Source organism: Stegastes partitus, unplaced genomic scaffold (assembly GCF_000690725.1).
Source record: "Stegastes partitus isolate 25-593 unplaced genomic scaffold, Stegastes_partitus-1.0.2 Scaffold116, whole genome shotgun sequence".
NCBI lineage: Eukaryota > Metazoa > Chordata > Actinopteri > Pomacentridae > Stegastes > Stegastes partitus.
In genome coordinates this window covers 40,336-60,672 of record NW_007577847.1, presented here as the reverse complement: position 1 = coordinate 60,672, position 20,337 = coordinate 40,336, and the positions used below count along the sequence as shown (strand labels likewise).

The window sequence follows — 20,337 nt, the reverse complement described above, 5'->3', positions numbered from 1 at the left end:
CATATGACAGGTTGTCATATATGTTGTATTGTCTGATACAATTTCTCAGTTGACAAACAGTAGAGCTGTGGGTGATCAAGTGCCGAGCTATGGCCCTAAACGACATGTCAGCATCCAACATCCCCATAGCCTGTTCTCATCTTTCTCTTGTGGCATCATGTCATGTGAAGAAGGCTGCATTTTAAGGTGGCCTTTTACAGTCACTTTCATTGATGAGGAGTGTCTGTGTACTGGTTAAACTATCTGATCATTGTCCTTTAGGTGTGGATTAACTTCATGGTTGAGAATTTGTTACCGGTTTACCAAACTCCCAAAACGTTGATCTAAATTAAAAACCTTTTCTCCTAACAAAAGAAATGAGAATTTACTCACAAAAGAAGACAACTTGCATGTTTATATTTTTTGTTAAGTGTAAATGAGAATATAAAAACTGTGCATCATCTCTGGTGGAGAATAGCTCTTGAGTTTTACATTACTTGCTTTATATAATTCAGTTGGAAGAAAAAAAAAAAGTAGAGTTAAGTTTGCCTTACACAACCCACAGTGCACTCATGTTAAACTTGTACTAATTTCTCTTTGTGACACTGCATCCTCCTTGGTCTTGTGTATCCAGCTGATCTCTACATATCGGGGGAACCATTTGACGCTGCACTTACAGGCAAAGCCCACTAAAAACCAATATCCTAAATACAACTTTATTTTTTTCAGTTAAACATTTTTTATTTCATGGAAATACAACATAATTTCAAATCCTTTGCAGGACCATTGTTGTACATTTTATATTCTTTTTCTCCATTTTTTTGTACTTCAAAACATGGTCACTTGTACAACAATATCATAAACAAAGCCTCATGTCACAAATGGAGCCATTGATGACAATAAATTACATTTGCCATGCTAAGGTTTCGAGATGATACATTGGTACCTTCATTTTTACTAGATTAACCTTTAAATGAACAGTAAGTTGGAGTTGAATAAATATGATAAAAAGACACTGGAGTTACAAAAAAGAAACTTTCTTCATTCAAAACAGAGCAGAGAAAGAAAAAAAAAAGAAAGATCACAGGGCTCTTTAGGGAGGGTTACTTCTTAAGAATTCATTTGTTCGAGAGAGAAAAAAAAAATAGGGACAAATTTTGCATATTTTGATAACACTGCTAAATCTAAAGCAAAAGTCCAACAATAGTAAATACTGACTATATTTAGGAAACTGCCCTTTAATTATAACTGACATTTTAGTTGACTTTTTTTTTTTTTTCCTTTATTGTATGTGGAGTAATTCATAGGTCTGCTAGACCAACATCATCCATTCACACTCAATGTAACATGTTAATCTAGTACAGCACTGTCTTTATACAACCTAGAGGTATTTTTCTAATCTGGTTTCTTTTGAATTTTTTTTTTTTCACTCTGATTTTTTTTCCCCAATTTGTAAATAATATCACTGTATTCATGTACAGAATATAAAAATCTTTCCAACAGACAAAAGAAGGGAAAAAAAAAAAACAGTCGATGAGGTTTCCAGTCAATAGTAGAGAGGCAAGTATACCAAGGATGTGTAAATTAAAATATTAATAATTAAAAACACTTACAACACTCAACACTTCACTTTGTTCAACAGTGAAATTTACAGTGGTACTGGTACCAAATAATAAGAATTTCTAAAAAAAAAAAAAAGTGTTTGGAGGCAAGAAAACCAGAAAGGGGGCGGGGCTTAAGATAAATAAAAGCAAATCAAAAACTGCAATGTACCTCAATTTCTTTGAAAGCAAGCCAAGTGGAAAAGAAGTAATGGATGAGTATTTGAATGCATCATGATAGACACTATGTATCATGGACATGGGTAGACCAGATTATCATACAAATGAGTGAAGAGATTGAAATGTATCACGACAGACAAGTTTTGGGTTTTAATAGAGGACACGCATAGCGATAGCACAGGTGCACTGGTGCCTTTGCTAGTACTGTTAGTAGCTGTAGAAGCACTTGGGAGCACCATGTTGCACTTAAAAGATCTTTATATAACTTAGAAAATTAGTTATTTCTTCCACTATTTAGCATAGTATTTAAACCTTGTTAGATTGATTATTTTTTTTCCCGCCTCAGCTCATGATTGCAAATTCTGAAATTCAAATTCAGGTGTTTGTAACTCTGAAAGGCTGTAATTTCAAATATCTGCAGCCAAATGGGGCTTCAGATTATAAGGATAAAGATTCTCTTTTGGCATCTGTGTCTGTGGTCCAATGCACACGGGGGTGCATTTTAAGGAACAAGAGAAGGCATGCATGAGTCTGAGTGTGAGCCACACAGAGAGTAAAATAAAAATTAAAAAAAAAAAAACACGGTGTGAATATACACCTCCACCTCTGGTCTGGTCCACTTCTTTGAAGAATCCAAAGACAGTCACGTTTTAAATAGAAGAACAGTTTGAGAGGATTTGTCTTTGGATTCTTACAGCCAGAGTGGAGCCATTGGGGTAACCTATACCTCCCAAAGACCAACAAGAGGCAGAAATTAGCATCACAGCTAAGGGGAATGTGTGTGTCTCAGAGTGTGTGTGTGTGTGTAGTGGATGTGTGTGTGTGTGTGTGTGTGTGTGAGCACTATGTGTTAAGGGTCTTTTTCAACAGGTGGTAGCCAGGGATTGGTGTATAGGAGGCTGGAAACAGCGAACATGCTCCACAGTGGAACTGTCCGTCTCCACGGCCTTCATGTACTTGTTGAGGATGGCAAAGATCTCATTGTTGAGGATCTGGTACTTTCTGATGCGGTCTGCCATCTTCTTCAGGGGCTGTTGAGGGAAAATGAAAAGACAGGATACGTTTATTGATCTGGCTTCAGTTGAAACCAGCCAGATATCTTTAAAACATGTCGTGGACAAAGCATACTCACCACATTTTTGATGATTTCGTCCTTGCCGTCCTGCCTTTGGACTTTGAGCAGGTGGTAGCAAAAGTCAAAGAGGTCAAAACGACGCTGCTGTCCCAACAGCACAATGATGGCACAGCCGGCCCAGTTCAGCCCGTCCCCGAAGCACTGCCTGGAGGGGAAAAGGTACGAACAACGCAGGAGTTATGCTTCCATTGAGCAGGGCACAAGTCTTAAGAAGATGTGACAAGACTGCATTATGAATTGTGCAACAGCAGCTCGCCTCTTTTGACGCAAGAATACCCTTTAGTGTTTTATCAGCTGCTATGGCGACAGAAGGGAGAAGCATGACATGCAAAAAATAGTCCCAGTCTGGATCCTGAGTGTGGTCACACATTCACAGCTCCACTCTTTCTACTTACTTATTCATTTTTGGCTCTCCTAGTTAAGCAGAGCCATGTAAAGGATAGGCAGCGGCATGATATGACACTTTTTCTACAGCTGAAGAAGTGAAAGCACTCTGCAACATTAATGCGTACTGGAAAAGAATGCTCCTCGTAGCTGTTCTTGTATTTTTCTCGTCATAGATTTGCCAACTTTTCCAGCTTTTTTCGGCTCCAGCAAACCACGCTCACGGCTCTACTTTAATCACGCGAGCACAATAACTAGTGCACAGCGGTGGGTCGACGATTCCGCTGCATCTCACGTCACATCACGCCCTAAAATATGTCACAACAGAGTCTGCACAATAATTTACTTTGTGGAATAAAACACGAAAGCCCACTTTTGCTAAAAGGAAAGTTGGGAAAGAGGAAATGACAAACAACGTGAACTGTTTTAATGAGAAGCCTCCCACAGGATAAAAAAACAGACGACGTTATAACGGCATAAAACAGAGCGGAAGACAGTTGTTGATTTGTCAACATATCTGTCCTGCTGATGGCTGCAGGCACTTAATGAACTGAGGGAGAAACTTTTCATACAATACCGAGCAGCTGAAGGCAACGGAAAATGTTGGAATCACTCATTTCAGATAAACGCTTCGCCAGCACTCGTGATTTAAACACTTTAAATGTTAATTTTTGTCGCCAATTGAAACACTTTTACTGACTGGGGAATGAAAAATTAAAATAAATTACTGTTTTTCTAAGAATTATTCTGTTATTGCTGTGTAATTTTTCCAAAGTATTCGTCTTCACTTGTTCCAGAATCAGACGTGACTGAGATGCTTATTTCATCTAGTCAGTAGGTATACTTGCTTTATTTATGCAGAGAGTTGTGAGGGCTGGAGGCTCTTCCAGCTGAGATTGGGAGAGAAGTGGTGTATGCTCCTGACAGATCGCCAGTCCATCAAAAAGCGAACACAAAGATACAGCCTTGCACGCTCACACTCACACATTACAACCAATTTGGAATCACCAATTAACCTACCATGCATCTTTGGACTGTGGGAGGAAGCATCCAAAGAAAAACCCATACAGGCATTAAAAAAAGCATGCAAACTCAACACAGAGAGGCCCCAGCACACTACAAACGTAGAACCTCCTTGGTGTGAGGCAACACAAAATCTCAAAAACCACCTTCCACCAAAGTCCCGACAACTTGTTTGGCTTTGCCTCATTTGAACGAACCTTGAATGAAGCCTGATGACATTATCATCTACAGCACAGACGCTGGTCAGACGTGACTTACTCTGCTGTGAACTCGTGTGTGCCCACAGGAATGCAGTAGACAAACTGCATGGCGCTCCACAGGCGGTGGAACTCCATACACTCGTCGACGTGCATGACGCCGTTGGTGGGCGGAGGCCCGCGCCACACCCCGTCCTGCAGGAAGCTGCGGATGCGCGTTAGGATGACTTCGAACATGGAAAGGCCGCAGCACAGGCGCTCTTTGGTCAGCAGGTCTCCCTCGCGAGCAATGGCAATTTGCTGGTAAGAAAAACAGCCACAATAATCAAGTATGAAAAGAACAAATTACGTAGAATACGTCACATTGATCTCCAAAAACCCATCAGCAGGTCTGAAAGGCATGGTGGGTTTTTTTTTCTATTTTTCAAAATTACAGACAAGAAACTATAAACAGAGGAAACATTGTCAACTTTCCAACAGTCCTTGAAATAACCATCTGTCACTTTGGGGTTGACTGTGAAAAATAACCAAATTTAAGCTCAAATCTGGGATATTTCATCAAAATCTCTTTTTTCTGACATGTCTCATGAAACAATTTGCCAAAAATAAACTGTTTGCACAAACTGACACCATTACAAAATACAATTCTCCTCCTCTTTGAAGGTTCTTGTACTGCGCAACGAGAAGGCATGAATTAAATTAGCTGTGGCTAACTGTTTCGTGACTAAAAAGCAGGAACTTTTCAGCTGAACTGGGTTGACTGTGTTTACACAGAGCAAACATGAGGCAATGTGGAAACAGAAAAGCGTAGTAAGATATCTATAATATTGGTTAAACCTGTGGACACTTGAACGGTTTCTTTTTATTGGCATTACAGCTTTGTTATCGTGCATAAAGACTTTTTGGAGTTGCTTCTACATATGGTTGTGCTGTTGAGCTGCAGGATCTAATGTTTCAGTGAAAAATGAGCCCACGATGAAAAAAATTGGGGCAGGATCACATGATACTCAGAAACTGCTCGGGGAGCAAAGAGTTAATGTGTATGTTTTTCTTTTTTTTGCATAAGCAGCATAAACTGTACACACTATAAAGCTGGAGGCAGCAAAGCATCAGATTTTCTGTTTTCATGCCTGCCAGCGTTCTGAAAGACAAGAGTGGTGCTGAACTCACTTGTGGGGTTCCCAACCTCTCAATTAGAGGCACAAGGTGGAGAGGGGCGTACTTCGCTTCCAGCCTCTTCATCCTCACCTCCAGACGCTCTCCCTCTGCATCACACCAACACCAACAGTTGCGCTTACACACACATATTCAAGCAGAAACTTACTCCCTCCCCCCCCAAAAAAATTCCCTGAATTCCAAGCGATGAGTAATCCAGTTTCCACTCATGTGTCTTTAATTTACTGCCTCTAAGCCTACTGTATACCTTTGATGTAGACTCTGGGCAGAATGTTCTGGAAGGGGGCGGCATGAAGCAGGTCACACACTTCCTCCTGAGACTAAGATTTCAAGCACAACACAGAAACAGATCATTTTTAAAAATCGAGAACCTCGTTCTCTTTGCTTCACGGACATCCTCAGAAGGCATGCAGTTAGTCACGGAGGTGATTTGGATTCTGCTGAATTCCTTAATTTAGTCGTTTATTTTTTTTCTCTTGCAACAGATTTGTGTTAGGAACTTTTTTACATGACTAATGCAATCAGAGCTCCATATCACAGGTGTACGGTGATGGATTATGCAACAGTATCTCCGGCTTACGCGCAGAGGGAGATAAGATAACTGACTGATAGTGTGTGTGGATAATGAGGCTATGTTTATCAAGCCATGATGACAAGCTAATTCTAACAGGATTATAATTTTGTCATACTCCAAGTACAACATCCCACCTAGGCTGGTTTAACAGCAAGAGGTCACGTTCACAACCGTCTTAATGAACCAGAAACATCACGTGTGTCGGTGTTGAGTTCAGCTATGCGAGGAGGATGCTTGTCAAGAGCGGTTGCCATGGTGATCGTTAGCCACAAATCAAACTAAATGCAGAAAAGCAGCATCTAACCTGGACTAAGAGGTCAGTGATGAGAAGAGAAAGCCATGCAATGATGAAAGCAAGACACACACACACACACTCAAACACACATTTAGAGGCAGTGCAAACCAACACACACACACACACAAATACCCTACAGACACACACAGTGCGGTCAGACAGAGAGAGCCGAGTGGTGTTATGTGTATACAGGCAATGCAAGCGGCCAGAGTTAGAAGAAGAGAGCACAGAGGCAAAAGTGCAGAGTTAAGCACAAGACTGTACCAACAACCAACCAGAAATATACCATCACCCCTTCCATGGAAGACAAGGACAAAGATTCTGTCAAATATTTGTGTGGGACTTTTTTTTTTGGCTTTAAGCTGTCATGATCAAATGTCCCCTATTACAAATGTCAAAGTTTTCCTTTGTCATAAACGATGAAAAGACGTTCTCAGTCCTTTTGCTTCCATGGCTGATTGGAGATGAAACTGTGTGCGATAAAACTAACATGAAAGAGAGAAAGAACGGAAACACAGCAGCCCAAACCAACAAGAGATAAAGAGGGACAAAAAAACAAGAGACATAATTGGTCTCCAGGTTACTTTGACAAAACCTAAATCCTTACCACCTGTGGTAGTTGCCAGCGTGTAATGAAAAATAGAGTTGTATTTCAGAAAAAAGCACACAAAAAGATCAAACACACTTAAGGGCACGTGGACTGGGAGCCTGACTGTTTCCAACCGCGATATTTAAATAAGCAAGTGAATGAATATCATTGATTGGGCAGAAACTTTCAGGCACCCAGGTTACTGGTCACCCACATGAAAATGGCAGTTAAGAAAGCATCACATCAGTAGTTCTGTTCATTGGACATGTTCAGAGACCACAGAGGGACTCATCAGAGGAGGAAAGCAGTAGAATCAGGGGAGACAATTAACGCGGCAAGAAAGCAAAAATAAATCAACGCGACAAATGAAGGAGAGGGAGAAGGGAACAGGGGTGTAATAATAACAACATTACGATACTAAGGGATTGTGAGAACAAAAAAACAAAGTCCTACCAGAGCTTGCTCGATGAGCAGGCAGAAGAGGATGGCGTTTCCCACCTCCCTTAAGCTCTGGAAGACATCTGTCTTCAGCTCAGCATACTCAATGATATCCTTGAGCTGGTGGTGGAAGAATTCCAAGATACCTGAAATGGCAGAGATGGGAAAATACAGCCGGGATATCCTGTTAAATCCACACTTATACCAACAAACACCCTCAAAATCTAGATTCTCTTACAATCAAATGTACCCTCAAGATGTAAGTGCCAATTAATGCCTCATTAAGTCATTGGTAATCTATGGCTACGGGGATGATTCAGGTTGATGTCAGCGGGTTTGCCCAGCCGCTCTGACCCACATTTGGTCGGAGCATCAAGCCCTCACAGCAGAGGACAGGAGGATCATTAACCGCTGACAGTAAGATCACAGGCAATAAGCCAGGTACAGGACTCAGAGTACAGAACATCAGTAATCTACAGATTACTAAGCCCTCCTCATAGGGATATTCCATCTGACTGAGTCTAATCTGCACGCACGGCTCTCGCCAAAATGCATGAAGGCAGGTGAGGAAATATACAAAGATGCAACACAAGGAAGTAGAGAAGTAAAACACTGTTGGTGCTTTTAACAGAAATGTTCTCATGTCTGGATTTTTACACATTTTTGTTGTCTGTATAACATATTGACAAAAAAAAGAAATCAACTCTAACACCTAATCTATTTATGTCTTAATCAGCCTATCTTAAACTTGATTTTCCTCGCAGCAGAGGTGCCACTTTTCACATTTTGTCCCCAAAGGCTCATTATAACCTTCTTAACTGCAGTAATTCATTTGTTGTCAGCGAGTGATTGTTTTTGCTGCCTCTCCAAGTTATAGCTGAATCTTATTTCTGCAATATTTATTGTTTCCAAGCTGCAGTTACAGAGGCAGTCTGTGCATGATTACACCACCAGACTGAGCGAGAGGAGCTCTGAGCTGGTTGCAAAACGGGAATGAAACTGCACAGCATCCGCGGAAATGTATTGAATTTATCAAATCACAAAGCACATGAATTAATACCTCTCTGACTGGGATACGATTCTGTGTTTGTATTTGCTTGTGTAAGAGTACAATAACGCCCCGAACCCGGAAACCCGCTGGCGTGTTATCTTCAAAGAGAAACAAACAACCATTTACCAGAGCTAGAAACTGCGAAATCAGAAAGAAACATTGGATTTTCAACTTTCTGAAGGTCCTTGAATTACTTATCTGTGATTCGGTCGGGAGAAATCCAAAAGTTGCCCGAAACACAACTTCCACAAAAAGCAAAAAAAAGATTCTCCACTGCTCACATCACAAAAACTCAAGGACGATTCAGCTGAACCGCAGGTTGTGTTTACACCGAGCATACAAGTATAAAAATATAAATTAATAAAAATGTACATGCTAACTTATGGAATATACGGGAAATTGGTGTATATGTTGATTCCAGTTTTTTGAAATTTGTATAAAAAGGGCGTTCTCAGTGTAAAGTGAAAGGACAAGTTTTTCTTTTTTTTAAAGAAGCTAAAAACCGTCTACAGCCATGTTAGCAGCTATGTGAACCTCTACACAGAGACAGCAGGGATTTTAGTTCAAAGTAATTTCAAGAAATAAAAATAGTAACAATAATGCTAACAACGGTTACCATGTTTAGCCTTTTAGCTAGTTAGCATGCTAGCATTTGCTTCGCACAAAATACAGCAGAAGACAAAGGGAATGATGGGAATGCCATTAGTTTTGCAGGTTTTTGGTAAGAATTAGAAAATCTTATTTGATGGTTTGTTGCAAGATTAATAACCCGAGGGTCACCGAAATGATTATAAATCACAGGACGTGAAGTTTTGTGCTAAATTTCAAAGCAACCAATCCGACTTTTATTACGATGTTTCTATTTCTAACATGTCGACCTCAGTCAGACTGAGCAACAAACTAACCAGCAAACCGTGTTGCCATGTAACCGTGATGCGAAGTTTAAGCCAACTTTAGAAATGTTGCAAAATAGAAAACTAAAATGTAAAAACTCCTGTTTCCATGAACCCGTCTGGAGCGAACGCTCGGCTACAATGTGCACGGCTGTAATCAGCAGCAGAAGTAGAGGTCAAGAGCCAGAGACGAAAACCATTTGCTTTCAAAATCTTGAAGACAAAGACACAAACAAAACCTGTTGCCTTGGCTATCTGTGACAGAAAAATGGAGAGAGGTCTTCAGGAATTTCGTTCAACTGAACAAGCTGCAATTATTCTTTCATGTCAGCTTGTAGCGGTTGTCTTTCAAGCTGTGCAGTGTTTGTGGAAGCGGAAGCAGACGGTCAGTCATGCGAGTAAAATGCTGGCGACGTCAAAACTTATTTGGACGAGGTAATTCTGTTTCCCATGAAGAGCGTTAACACATTTTTGAAAGAGTAAAAAAGCATTTCACTTGAGCATAGAATCTTTGTTTCAATCAAAATTTTCGAATTTTGCCATTTCCAGTATCTTTTTTCTATTATGATACCTCACAATGTGTATAAACAGTAAGTTAACACATTGCTATAGTCATTAATGACAAGGACTATTGACAGCATCCCACTCTTGAGACATTTCACATTGAAGCAAGTTGTTTAAAATGATTCAGAGGAGGGAATCAAGTGATCTATTACGGACAAATGCAGTTTTTTAATTTAAGGCAGACTTTTAAGCATCATATTTCCGAGTGTTCCTTTGAAAAACTACTACATTTGACTTTCACAGACTTCCAAAAGCTCACCTGGGGAGCCATACTCATGGCGTGGTAGACGGCAGATCTTGGGCATGACTTCTATCAGGGTCTTTACATACTGCAGTATGGTGCCCTGTAACTGCAAAGTGACAGAGAAGACAGATAGATCACAGCAGGCGAGGGGAAGACGGGGCACAAAGAGGAAGGAGAATAATAACTCTGAGCATCCAGCACGCTGAGGGGGAGGGCAACATGTTCTTCGGGATGGAAAATGAAGATAAATACCAGGCTCTTGACAATCTTAAGCAGCTCCTCCATCACGACGGCAATGCCTTGGTAACCAAGGAGGCGGCAGATGGTCTTGAAGTGAGGCGGGCCAACAAAGTTTCTGTAGGAGCTGTATATGTGGGAGTAGGCAATGTTCAGAGGCTGAGAAGAAAAGAAGCAACAGAAACAGTGTTAACGTGGAGCGGTGGGAAGGGTGGTTTCCTTCACACACACACACTTTTATGAAAGTCTTTAACATCAAATGGCACCATACCTTGGACCCATACAGGTAGTAAGGCTGCACATTGGCTGGCTTGTCTCTTTGAGGCTCCTGGGTGAAGGGAATAGCTGTACGTACAAAGCTGAAGACAGGAAATAAAAATGTTCAACACCGAAAGAAACAAAAAGAACAAACATACACCATCAAACTGATGTAATGGAAAAATACTGCATCTGCATGAAGAATGTCAAAGCAAGTTTCACCAAGTTTCATTAAAGCTGAGTGGAATGGTTACAGGCCCGAAAGTGTGTTCCCATAACATCTAGGTAAAAGAGTAGTGATCGTACATGGGAAGAAGAAGTTGTTGTTTTTCAAGCATGGGATTGTTATACTACCATTGGAGTAAAGACCACGCCTGTACATATATAAGAATACTATGCTGCCAGCACTCATGTGTACTCTCCTGCAGACTGCTTGCATTCTGTATGACCTGTACCTTCAAAGCTTTGAATAAAACAAAACAAAGACAGCTCGGACTACTGGACTTTATTAAGATCATAAAAAATTTCCACAACACTGACCGGTTTGTGGACCCGTTGTAGCAGTAGTTAGGGAGGAAATCGAAGTTGAGTTCCCAGAAGACGTGGAGCGTGATTCGTCCGTAGGGAGCCGAGACGTTGTGGTTGGCCTCGCGGAACATGGCGTCAAAGCTGTCCAGTGTCATGTGCTTGGACAGGAGTCGATGGGTTAGCCTGTTGATCTCCAGCAGCCACTCCAGCTCCTGGAGAGAGACGTTAGGAGGCGGGGTGAGAAAGACGACGGACTGCAAAGGAAAAGACATGTCCAAGCAAGGTGTGTGATCTTACCACTATGGAGGTGAGGTCCTCGCTCTCAAAGCGACTGATGGCATGGTCCAGGGACTTGTACATGGCTGCTGAGATCCTCTGGGTGATCAGGCGGTTCAGGTCAATCGAGCGACCCAGCAGCTGCAAGACAGAATGAATGGTAAGGATTAGAACAGGCAAATAAAGTGCAAAATGAGAGTTACCCTTATGGATCAGAAGTAGAAGAAGTAATGACACACGAGATGCTCATGTTTCAGGTACCTGCACGTGTCTCTGTTTGAGCAGCGTCTCGTAGCGGTTCGACGGAGGGTACGGAATGATTACACCATAGTTTTTACACTCTGCTCTGAAGCGCTTGTCTAGGAGGACACTGTGGAACACAAGGCAGGTTATTTAGTAGGAAGCTTGCAAAGACTGCTGCAATTTCAACCGATTATTCCAACATGTACAGAGAGGAAGTTTCTTCTTCTACCTTCCAGCCATTGCTTTGTAGTAGGCGAATATCTGGTCTGCCAACTTGTAGACAAACTGATCAAAGCAGAGGTTTACCTAAAAACAAGAAAAACACTCTTGAGCGTTGTGTTTTTAAACAGCATCACTGAGGTCAAAGATTACTTCAAGTGCTGGCTCTTGGATCGTACCTCAGCCTCGATTTCATCATAAAGGAACTGCTTCTTGAACTTTGTGAGAGCGTAGTAGCCGCTGTCGTTATACAAGTCTAGAGGATACAGCACATATCTGGAGGCGGGAGAACGGTGGTTACAATACTGCTCTTAAGGTGCAAACACAATCTGAGCTCGTCAGTGCTTTTGTCTTACTCCATCATGGAAGGCTCCTTGGTTTCCAGGATGTGGTCGGTGAGGATCCAGGGCATGGACATCTCGATGGGGAACTGGATTCTGCGGCCCATGGTGAGCTCCAGGAAGAACTCTCTGAACCACAGCTGGGACAGATCACAGCACTGCTGCAGGGCCTCTACACGGGGAGCAGGGAAGGAATGAGTGACTGAAATGTCAGCAGATCTACAAGCAATGCAGTAAATTTGAAATCACATAGTCATTGTTTTTTTAAGAGTAGCTTTAATATGATTAGGGAGTTTGTTAGGTCCCTTTTTTGACCTCACACACCTGTCACCAGGATATGTGGTGTGCATTTTCAAAATACCAAACTGTTTGACATCTATGCAGAGAATCTGAACTCACCGCTGAAGTTGAGCAAGTGTGTGAAGAAGAAGGACTGCTTGTGGAAGTCTTCTATGGCGACGACTATGGGTCCATCCAGACTGCTGCGAAGAGTCTTCTTAGATCCACTCTTATCTGCTATCAGTGATTCCAGCATGGTGCGCACCATGTACAGCTGCAAGGGAGAAAGACAAAGATGAACAGATAAGTGAAATGAACTTCACTTGGCACCCTTACTGGTAAACAAGACTTTCATTTTTTCCTGTTGTTCTTTGTATGCAACATGCAGTTGATTCAGGAAATTAGAGGAAGAAAATGCAGTATTTTAAGAGGAAGCAGAATCATCTGAATGACGCCGTTGCTCAAAGAACCGGAATTTCAGAGAGGTACACTTCATCTACCTCTAAAGTATGTTATGTGTAACAGTTTATTTCATTCTATCATCTCCTAATCTACTCCTTTATCCATCCTCGTTCCTACATGATCTTCCTGCTGGAGTGTTTTTTAGTAACACCACTTACTTTAAGTTATTCTTCTCTCACCATATTATTATTTTGTTTCTTTTTATTTGCAAATTGCAACTTAACATCTGCAGTTTCAGAGGTTGAACTTCAGATTTATGCATCATTCCCCAAATATTAAATGAGTGATGACACTGAAGTGGAGTAAAATTCAAACCAGTTAAAGCACATGAGAATGCTTTAACTAAAGAGCCAACAGAAGAAAAAAAATCTTTTTCATCTGTATTCCATTCGTCCACCCTGGTCTGTTTCGTGTCTCACCTGCGTGCTGGAGGGTCCAACAGCTCTACGAGGCACCTTGATGTCAAAACCCCCCTTCGGGTCCTTCTCTCCCCTCAGACAGGGGTCATTTGGAGGTTCCCTCGCCCCTTCCCAGTCACAGACAGTCTTCCGAATGGCCTGGAGAACACTACAGAGAAATGAAAAGGAGTTACATATGAACTTTAGACTGAAACAAAAGAACTGTGTGATTCATTTTAACGTGCTTGTGATCGGATGGTTTTTATTTTACCTAATGAGGACGTTCTTCTTCTTGCGCACAGCCTGGCGCAGAGGCTCTCGGAGGGTCATCTGGGCAAAGTCCTGCAGGGCTGCGTAGATGGTATTCCTAATGGCCTGGTTAAACACCGACTCCATTCGGCCCATCAGAACCTACACAGTACATTAGACAGTGTAATCATCATTATCATCATCTTTGCTGTGAGGACTCTTGACCCTAAACTTAGCATTAAAGAAAAACATTAACTTTTTTGGAAACAATTTATTAATTTTGTTTTAAAAATGGTTTTAAAAAGTACAAATGAATATATAAATATGCAAATATTTTACTTCAAAAACCATAAACAATCCATCTGTGGCCTGAAATTTTCAAGTCTCCACCTATTACTTGTGGTAAGTTGCTTAATGGACCACATTTGGCTTCCGAATTACTTTCAAAAACCAGTGGTGGTCACCCATTTAATGAAGTGACAAGAACCACAATACAATGTTGAGTAAAGGGGAACTTTAACTATGAGGCTACAGTTAGCTTAGCTTAGCACTAAGACATGAAAGTGGGGGAAATGGCTCGTCAGGCTCGCTCTGAAGCTGACAAAATTAACCTACAAGTAGCTCGAAAGCACCATCAGAGGGAGTAGATCAACATTTTCTCTGACTCCAGTCTTCATTCTAAACTAATCACCTGCTACCTGGTGTTTTATATTCAATGGACACATAAGAATCGCATTAGTTCTCATTTGACCCTAACCTAAGGAGCAAAGATTGTACCCATTCATGAATGTGCCGTTTTAAAATGTCCTTCGCCCACTTCCTGTTGAGAACACAGATTATAGCCACTCATATTCTAACAGTGTTTTACCTGCAGCCCCTTGATCATGGCAATGACCTCCACCAGGGCAAACTTCTCCTCACTGGTGTAATTGTAGCGCGTGGCGCGCTCATACTCCTCCGCTGTGCCAGGACAGTCCTTATTACAGAATTTATCTGTGGGATGTACCAGTTTCCACGAGTACTGCGAGAGGCAAAGGAGAGATATAAATAGATCAAAGCCGGAGAGATCAATGGCAAAACTTTTCATACTTCCCAAACCCACACATATCGACTGCAAGACGTTCTCCTTCCCGCCCACGCTCCAACGCCATCAATCCCCCGTCTTTACTCACAACTTCCATGACGTGTGTGCTCCACTTGGACAGCAGCTGCAGGCCCCTCAGCGCCAGGTCGAACAGCTCCCTGTACTCCTCGTCCGACTTCTGGCTGTCCAGGCCCGAGCCCGTCACCACTTCGCTGTTGCTGTAGCGCGCCAGCTCCGAGATGAACCGGATGTGGTCCTCCCTGATCTGCACCATCTGCTCGCACAGGTTGTACTGCGGCGAGATGCTGCTCTGGGTGCACGTCCACCTGGGCGCAGACGGGAGAAGGTGGAGGGGGTTAAAGGGTGAGTGGGAGCAGATGGCAACGCGGGTCAAGAATTTCTAGTTTAGGTGGCGTTTGCATGCGTTTCTTTCGGATTGCATCAGCGGAGACAGTAGAGGAGAGAGAGAGAGAGAGGACGTGTGACGGTGACGGTCCACATGTCCTGGAAACTAGTTGCATAGAAGGTCAGAACGGTTTACTTACTTGGACTTGTTTTCTTCATAGTGAGCACTTGTCTCAATGTAACGTGACAACTCTATTTGCATGTCTCCAAATAGTGGCACCACTTGAAGCTGAAAACACACAAGAATGAATGTCAGAGGCACACGAAGACAATCCTGGATAAAAAAGATTTCTTTAAAAAAAAGCCTTACTTTGAAGAACTTGTCGATCTTGCTCAGGTTGATTCTCTTTTTGGCGTCTAGTTTGTAGATATTACTCACATTCCCATCCATCAGGTACAGACCAAAGCCCATAACCTGACAATCGGGCGGAGGAAATTTGTTTAAATTTGGCAAGGAGACAGCGAGGGATCAGACTTTTGACTGTTATAGGTTGGCAGGAGATTGAGGTGTCAAATGTGTGCTTACCTTAAGCAGCATGTGTTTCTCACTGGGGGTCAAATACATTTTGTTCTCATAATAGTCTACACAGATGTTGACGATGTCTGCCAAAAGTTCCTCATAGCCAGGAATCACCTCCAACTGTTGGTGCAGGCACTACACAGAGACAGAGAGGGGGACAGCAGGTCACCTTCAGATAAACAGAAATACACATATCAGGACGGGTTCATTCTATCCTGCAGGCTGATCGGCCACAAACCACCTGCCTGATATTATGTAGGTCACCCTCATGCTGCCAAAACAGCTCTGACCCATCAAGGTCTGGACTCCACAAGACCTCTGAGGGTGTCCGGTGGTATCAGGCACCATTCGGTAGCTGCTGACACTTTAAGTCCAGGAAGTTGTGAGGTGGGATCTCCATGGATTAGATTTGTATTTCCAAAACATTCCTCAGATGCTCGATCAGAATGTGGAGTTTGGAGTCCATGTCAACCCCTTGAACTGTTTGTTATGTTGCTCAAACTATTCCTGTGTGGTAGGGTGCATTGTCCTGCTGAAAGAACGCTGTTGCCATGAAGGGGCGTACGTGCTCTGCAACAATGTTTAGGTACATGGACGCCAGGACCCCAGGTTTCCCAGCAGGCCATTGCCCAAAGCATCACACTGGCTTGGCTGGGTTGCCTTTGTCCCCATAGTGCATCTTGCTGCCATCTCTTCCCCACAATGCAAACGTACCCAGCCATCCATCACGGTATCAAAGAAAATTTATCGGACCAGACCACCTTCTCCCATTGCTCCGTGGTCCAGCTGGGATGCTTTTGTGCCCATTGTATGTGCTTTTGGCAGAGGACAGGGGTCAGCATGGACAATCTGACCGCTCTGCAGCTATGTAGCCTCATTTGGTTTTACTCCTTTCTATCATAACCTGTATTAAAGTTTTCATCAATTTGTGCCACAGCAGCTCTCACGCGGGATTCAACCGCACGAGCCAGCCGTGCTCGTCAGTCAGTGTTTGGCGCCCACGACCCTGTCGCCGGTTTAGATAGGCAATTACCACTGCAGACTGAGAACACCCCACAAGACCTGTCTGTTTGAAGATGCTCCGACCCAGTCGTCTAGGCATCACAATTTTTGTCCTTGTCAAAGTCGTTCAGATCCTTACGCGGCCCCATATTTTCCTGCTTCAAGAAGTGACTGTTCGATTGCAGCCTAATATATCCCAGCCCTTGACAGATGTCATTGTAATGAGGCAATCAATGTCACTCTCTTCACCTGTCAGGGGTTTTGATGTTGCGGCTGATGTGTAAACACTGTCAACATTGTGTGCGGACCACAACTCAACATGGCCCCCTTTCGATCATTTTAAAGAAGAATGTTCTCACCAGCTTGTTTTTAAACAGGCCTCTTTTCTCATTAAATATACCAAACACCTTCTAATTATCTGATGTTTTGAACTATGAGCTGACATATTCAGATAAACAGAACAATTTTGGCCAAGGCCAAAGAAAACTGCCTGATCAATTCAGTGCTACATGGCCGATAAACGCTGCTGTGACTGCCTCCTAACCTGACACCAGTATTACGATGAGCCAGCTGAATACTGCCAAAGTCAATCAGCTTGTTGAGAGGGTCAAAAGCTAGTTTAGGTTAAGATACATAGGTTAATTGCATAATTGCTCCTTGGCTCTGACTGTTCAGGCACCTAGATTGTGACCTGACACCTTGGGTACAGCGCAGACTGCAAATGTTAGTCATCATCATTCATCCGCTCAACTTCTGGAGTACAAAGTTAGAAGGTTAGACGCTCAGCGGCTGGACTGCTGTTAGACTGAAGAGAATATGTAGGTGCATTTGCAGCAAACACTTCATCAATAGGGTTGTAGGGGGTAATGTTAACAAAATGCATCCTTGAATCAATTTACAACAACTATACAGGGTTCGAAAGTATTAGTGAAGGGGAAAAATGTCAATCTGTCATCCACCAAGGCCACATTTTTACCCCACACACCGTAAAGATAACGAAGGAGCACTGACCTGAGTGATCCTGTTGTGGTTGGCTAAAAACATGGAAAGGTTCTGCGACTCCTGGATGGACTGGGGGTCGGCCATCTTCCTCAAGAACTGAGCTGCCCTGGAGGCAGAGCAGGAGAGAATGTTAGTTCAACTCTGCGTGAGGAAACAAACTCAGGTTTGGATTTCATCGTTTATGGTTCACTACCGTTTGTAGGCAGAGTGGTCGTTCTTGACGCTACACTTCATATTCTTTAGTTCATCCAGCACTGCGAACATGTTGATGAATTTGCCCAGCGTGAGCAGATAGGCCTCGGACACAAAATCCTTCCTTCTCTCGGCGTGGCACAGACGCTTCACTTCGCTACAGAAGCGTTCTATGGCTTTCCGCTGTAAAAACAAGATACATGGAGTGATTATTGATAATTTAATCTACAAAGAATGCATTTAAACCCACAAAAACCTGAATAAAACAACTTTCTGCATCCACAAAGATACCTAACATAAGTTGTAATACTTATAGCTTTGCCTAAAATGTTCCAGTCTAACTATTTAGAGGGCATGAAGAAGAAATCCTACCTGGAAGTACATGAACTTCATGAGCTTGGTCACTTCAGGTTCTAACACCTCCACCGTTTTCTCGTAGATCTCCACTCTGTTGGGCTGCTCGTTGCATTTCACCTGGCGAACACAAGGTGGTGCCATCACACAGCCTGATCTTGTAGTAACATCACATTGTTTAATTCAGTTAGTTCAGGCAAAATTATAGTTTCTTTGGAGATAAACTTGATTCAATAAAGGTTTTTGTTGTTCCTTTTCTCTCTGTGTTTTCCCAAACACTTCACGTTTCATTCAAGTTTGAGCTGTAATTGGACAATTTGGAGAAATGATAACATATTAAACAACGTGTTCACCCGGATAAGAGGCTACATACTTGTTGAGGTTAATGTTTCACAATGAAACTAGCTGATTAGACCATGACATTTACCGATAACAGGGGGCTCACTGATTTTTGTAAATTAAACAATTGAAGGAAGAGCAGAAGCACAACACTCGCAGCTCAGTTTCTGAGTCAGTGGCCAGATTTTGTCAAGTTTGACAACCTAACACCCGCATCTCATGTTCAGCAACCGCTCTCGCAGTGACATGGTTTCATGAGGTTTGTCTGTGTATTCCCGTCCACACAGTACGAATAAAGGGGGACGGCTTGAACGAAAACTCGAGACAGAAATGTTAACAGACAAACTTCAGTTACGACGGTTTATTCATGAGTCTTTTCTTCGCTGAGTCTGCTGAACAAAAATTAGATCGCAAAGGAAAGAAATGCAGTAATAAGAAAGAGATGAGGCATCTTACTGAGTCTATATGTGCGTGTTTGTTTGTGTGTTAACGAGCTGCAACATTTAATTTGATTATAAAGTAATTGCAAAACCGTATTAATAACTGATTATTCGTAATTCTTTAAGAGAAACTGTTTAATTCTGATTCTAGCCTCTTAAAATCTCACATTTTCTGATTTCTTTACTTCTTTATGATGTCATTTCAGCCTTTTGGAAACACTGACCAACAATGTTCACCCTTTTCTGACATTATAGACCAAACAGCAATCAAGTATTTGGGAAAAATAATCAACAGACTAATTAAAAATGAAAAAAAAAAATCATTAGTTGCAGCCTTAGTGTGTCAAAGTGAGTTAGCTAGTGAGAAAAAGCTGCATCATTATCGCCATAAAAACTCAAATTTGGTGGCCTGCCGCACATTCTAATGCCACTATTCCATCATATACGCTAAATTACTGCGTAGTTTAATGAGTTTGCCTACCTTATTGGATACATATAGTTAATTATTAAAAAGGAGAATTAGGTTTCTGTCCATTTCAGCCCACACTGTCTGCAAATAGCTCTTAATATTTAAAAGCACGTCTATTCCCGATTGATCCAAACCAAAAACGTAAACCTCGTATAAAACATATGACGGGACAAAATGCGTCCATATGTATTGCCGCAGGAAATTCCGTTTCATCACATTTTATTTTTAAAGCACGATTTAGGGCATCTGCCATTAGTTTGCATAATTTCTAGGACATACTAAACTGTAGGATTACAGCGAGCGACGGGGGCATCGCCTACATTTTCCTCATATGAGACAGGGCTGTTGCTTTGACACCATTGCCCGTTTTAGCTCGTCTTTTCTTAAGGCATGCTATAAAAAGCACAACGCAAATAAAGCAAATGTATTTATTCATGGCGCCGATAAACATCTTGGTGGTACATCTGGGAAACCCTGCGGTGAACTTTCTAACACTTACCGGGCAATTGCAAAGTTGACTACCACGTGTGATTTCCAAAGTAGCCTAATGAGTCTATATCCTGTCTGTGCAATTCTTGATAATAATCTTTTTCCAACTAATGACAATTCGCCGCTCTCTGCTCGACTGGATGCCACCTGAGCAAACACATATGCAACATGTGGCGCGATTGGTAGAGCAGCTCATCCTCTAAACCAGGGGTCTCGAACTCCGGTCCT

At 42.2% G+C, this 20,337-nt stretch overlaps 1 protein-coding gene across 1 annotated transcript in view; it reads right to left on the bottom strand.

Annotated features, from left to right (window-relative positions):
* Positions 1–681: 681 nt before the first annotated feature.
* The window catches only part of cyfip2 (cytoplasmic FMR1 interacting protein 2), a 31,573-nt gene continuing 11,917 nt past the window's right edge, over positions 682–20,337 (bottom strand). The window contains exons 5-30 of the mRNA XM_008278126.1: positions 18,391–18,492; positions 18,020–18,201; positions 17,836–17,932; positions 15,829–15,957; positions 15,613–15,717; positions 15,443–15,531; positions 14,986–15,223; positions 14,682–14,834; positions 13,836–13,975; positions 13,586–13,733; positions 12,825–12,978; positions 12,441–12,597; positions 12,264–12,360; positions 12,095–12,171; positions 11,884–11,992; positions 11,644–11,763; positions 11,359–11,558; positions 10,832–10,919; positions 10,576–10,719; positions 10,339–10,429; positions 7,587–7,717; positions 5,923–5,995; positions 5,670–5,764; positions 4,561–4,799; positions 2,893–3,040; positions 682–2,791 (exon numbers count right to left, since the gene is read on the bottom strand). Of these exons, the coding sequence (XP_008276348.1) occupies positions 2,624–2,791; positions 2,893–3,040; positions 4,561–4,799; positions 5,670–5,764; positions 5,923–5,995; positions 7,587–7,717; positions 10,339–10,429; positions 10,576–10,719; positions 10,832–10,919; positions 11,359–11,558; positions 11,644–11,763; positions 11,884–11,992; positions 12,095–12,171; positions 12,264–12,360; positions 12,441–12,597; positions 12,825–12,978; positions 13,586–13,733; positions 13,836–13,975; positions 14,682–14,834; positions 14,986–15,223; positions 15,443–15,531; positions 15,613–15,717; positions 15,829–15,957; positions 17,836–17,932; positions 18,020–18,201; positions 18,391–18,492 (3,474 nt within the window). The 3' untranslated portion in view covers positions 682–2,623. The remainder of the gene's footprint in view (positions 2,792–2,892; positions 3,041–4,560; positions 4,800–5,669; positions 5,765–5,922; positions 5,996–7,586; positions 7,718–10,338; positions 10,430–10,575; positions 10,720–10,831; positions 10,920–11,358; positions 11,559–11,643; positions 11,764–11,883; positions 11,993–12,094; positions 12,172–12,263; positions 12,361–12,440; positions 12,598–12,824; positions 12,979–13,585; positions 13,734–13,835; positions 13,976–14,681; positions 14,835–14,985; positions 15,224–15,442; positions 15,532–15,612; positions 15,718–15,828; positions 15,958–17,835; positions 17,933–18,019; positions 18,202–18,390; positions 18,493–20,337) is intronic.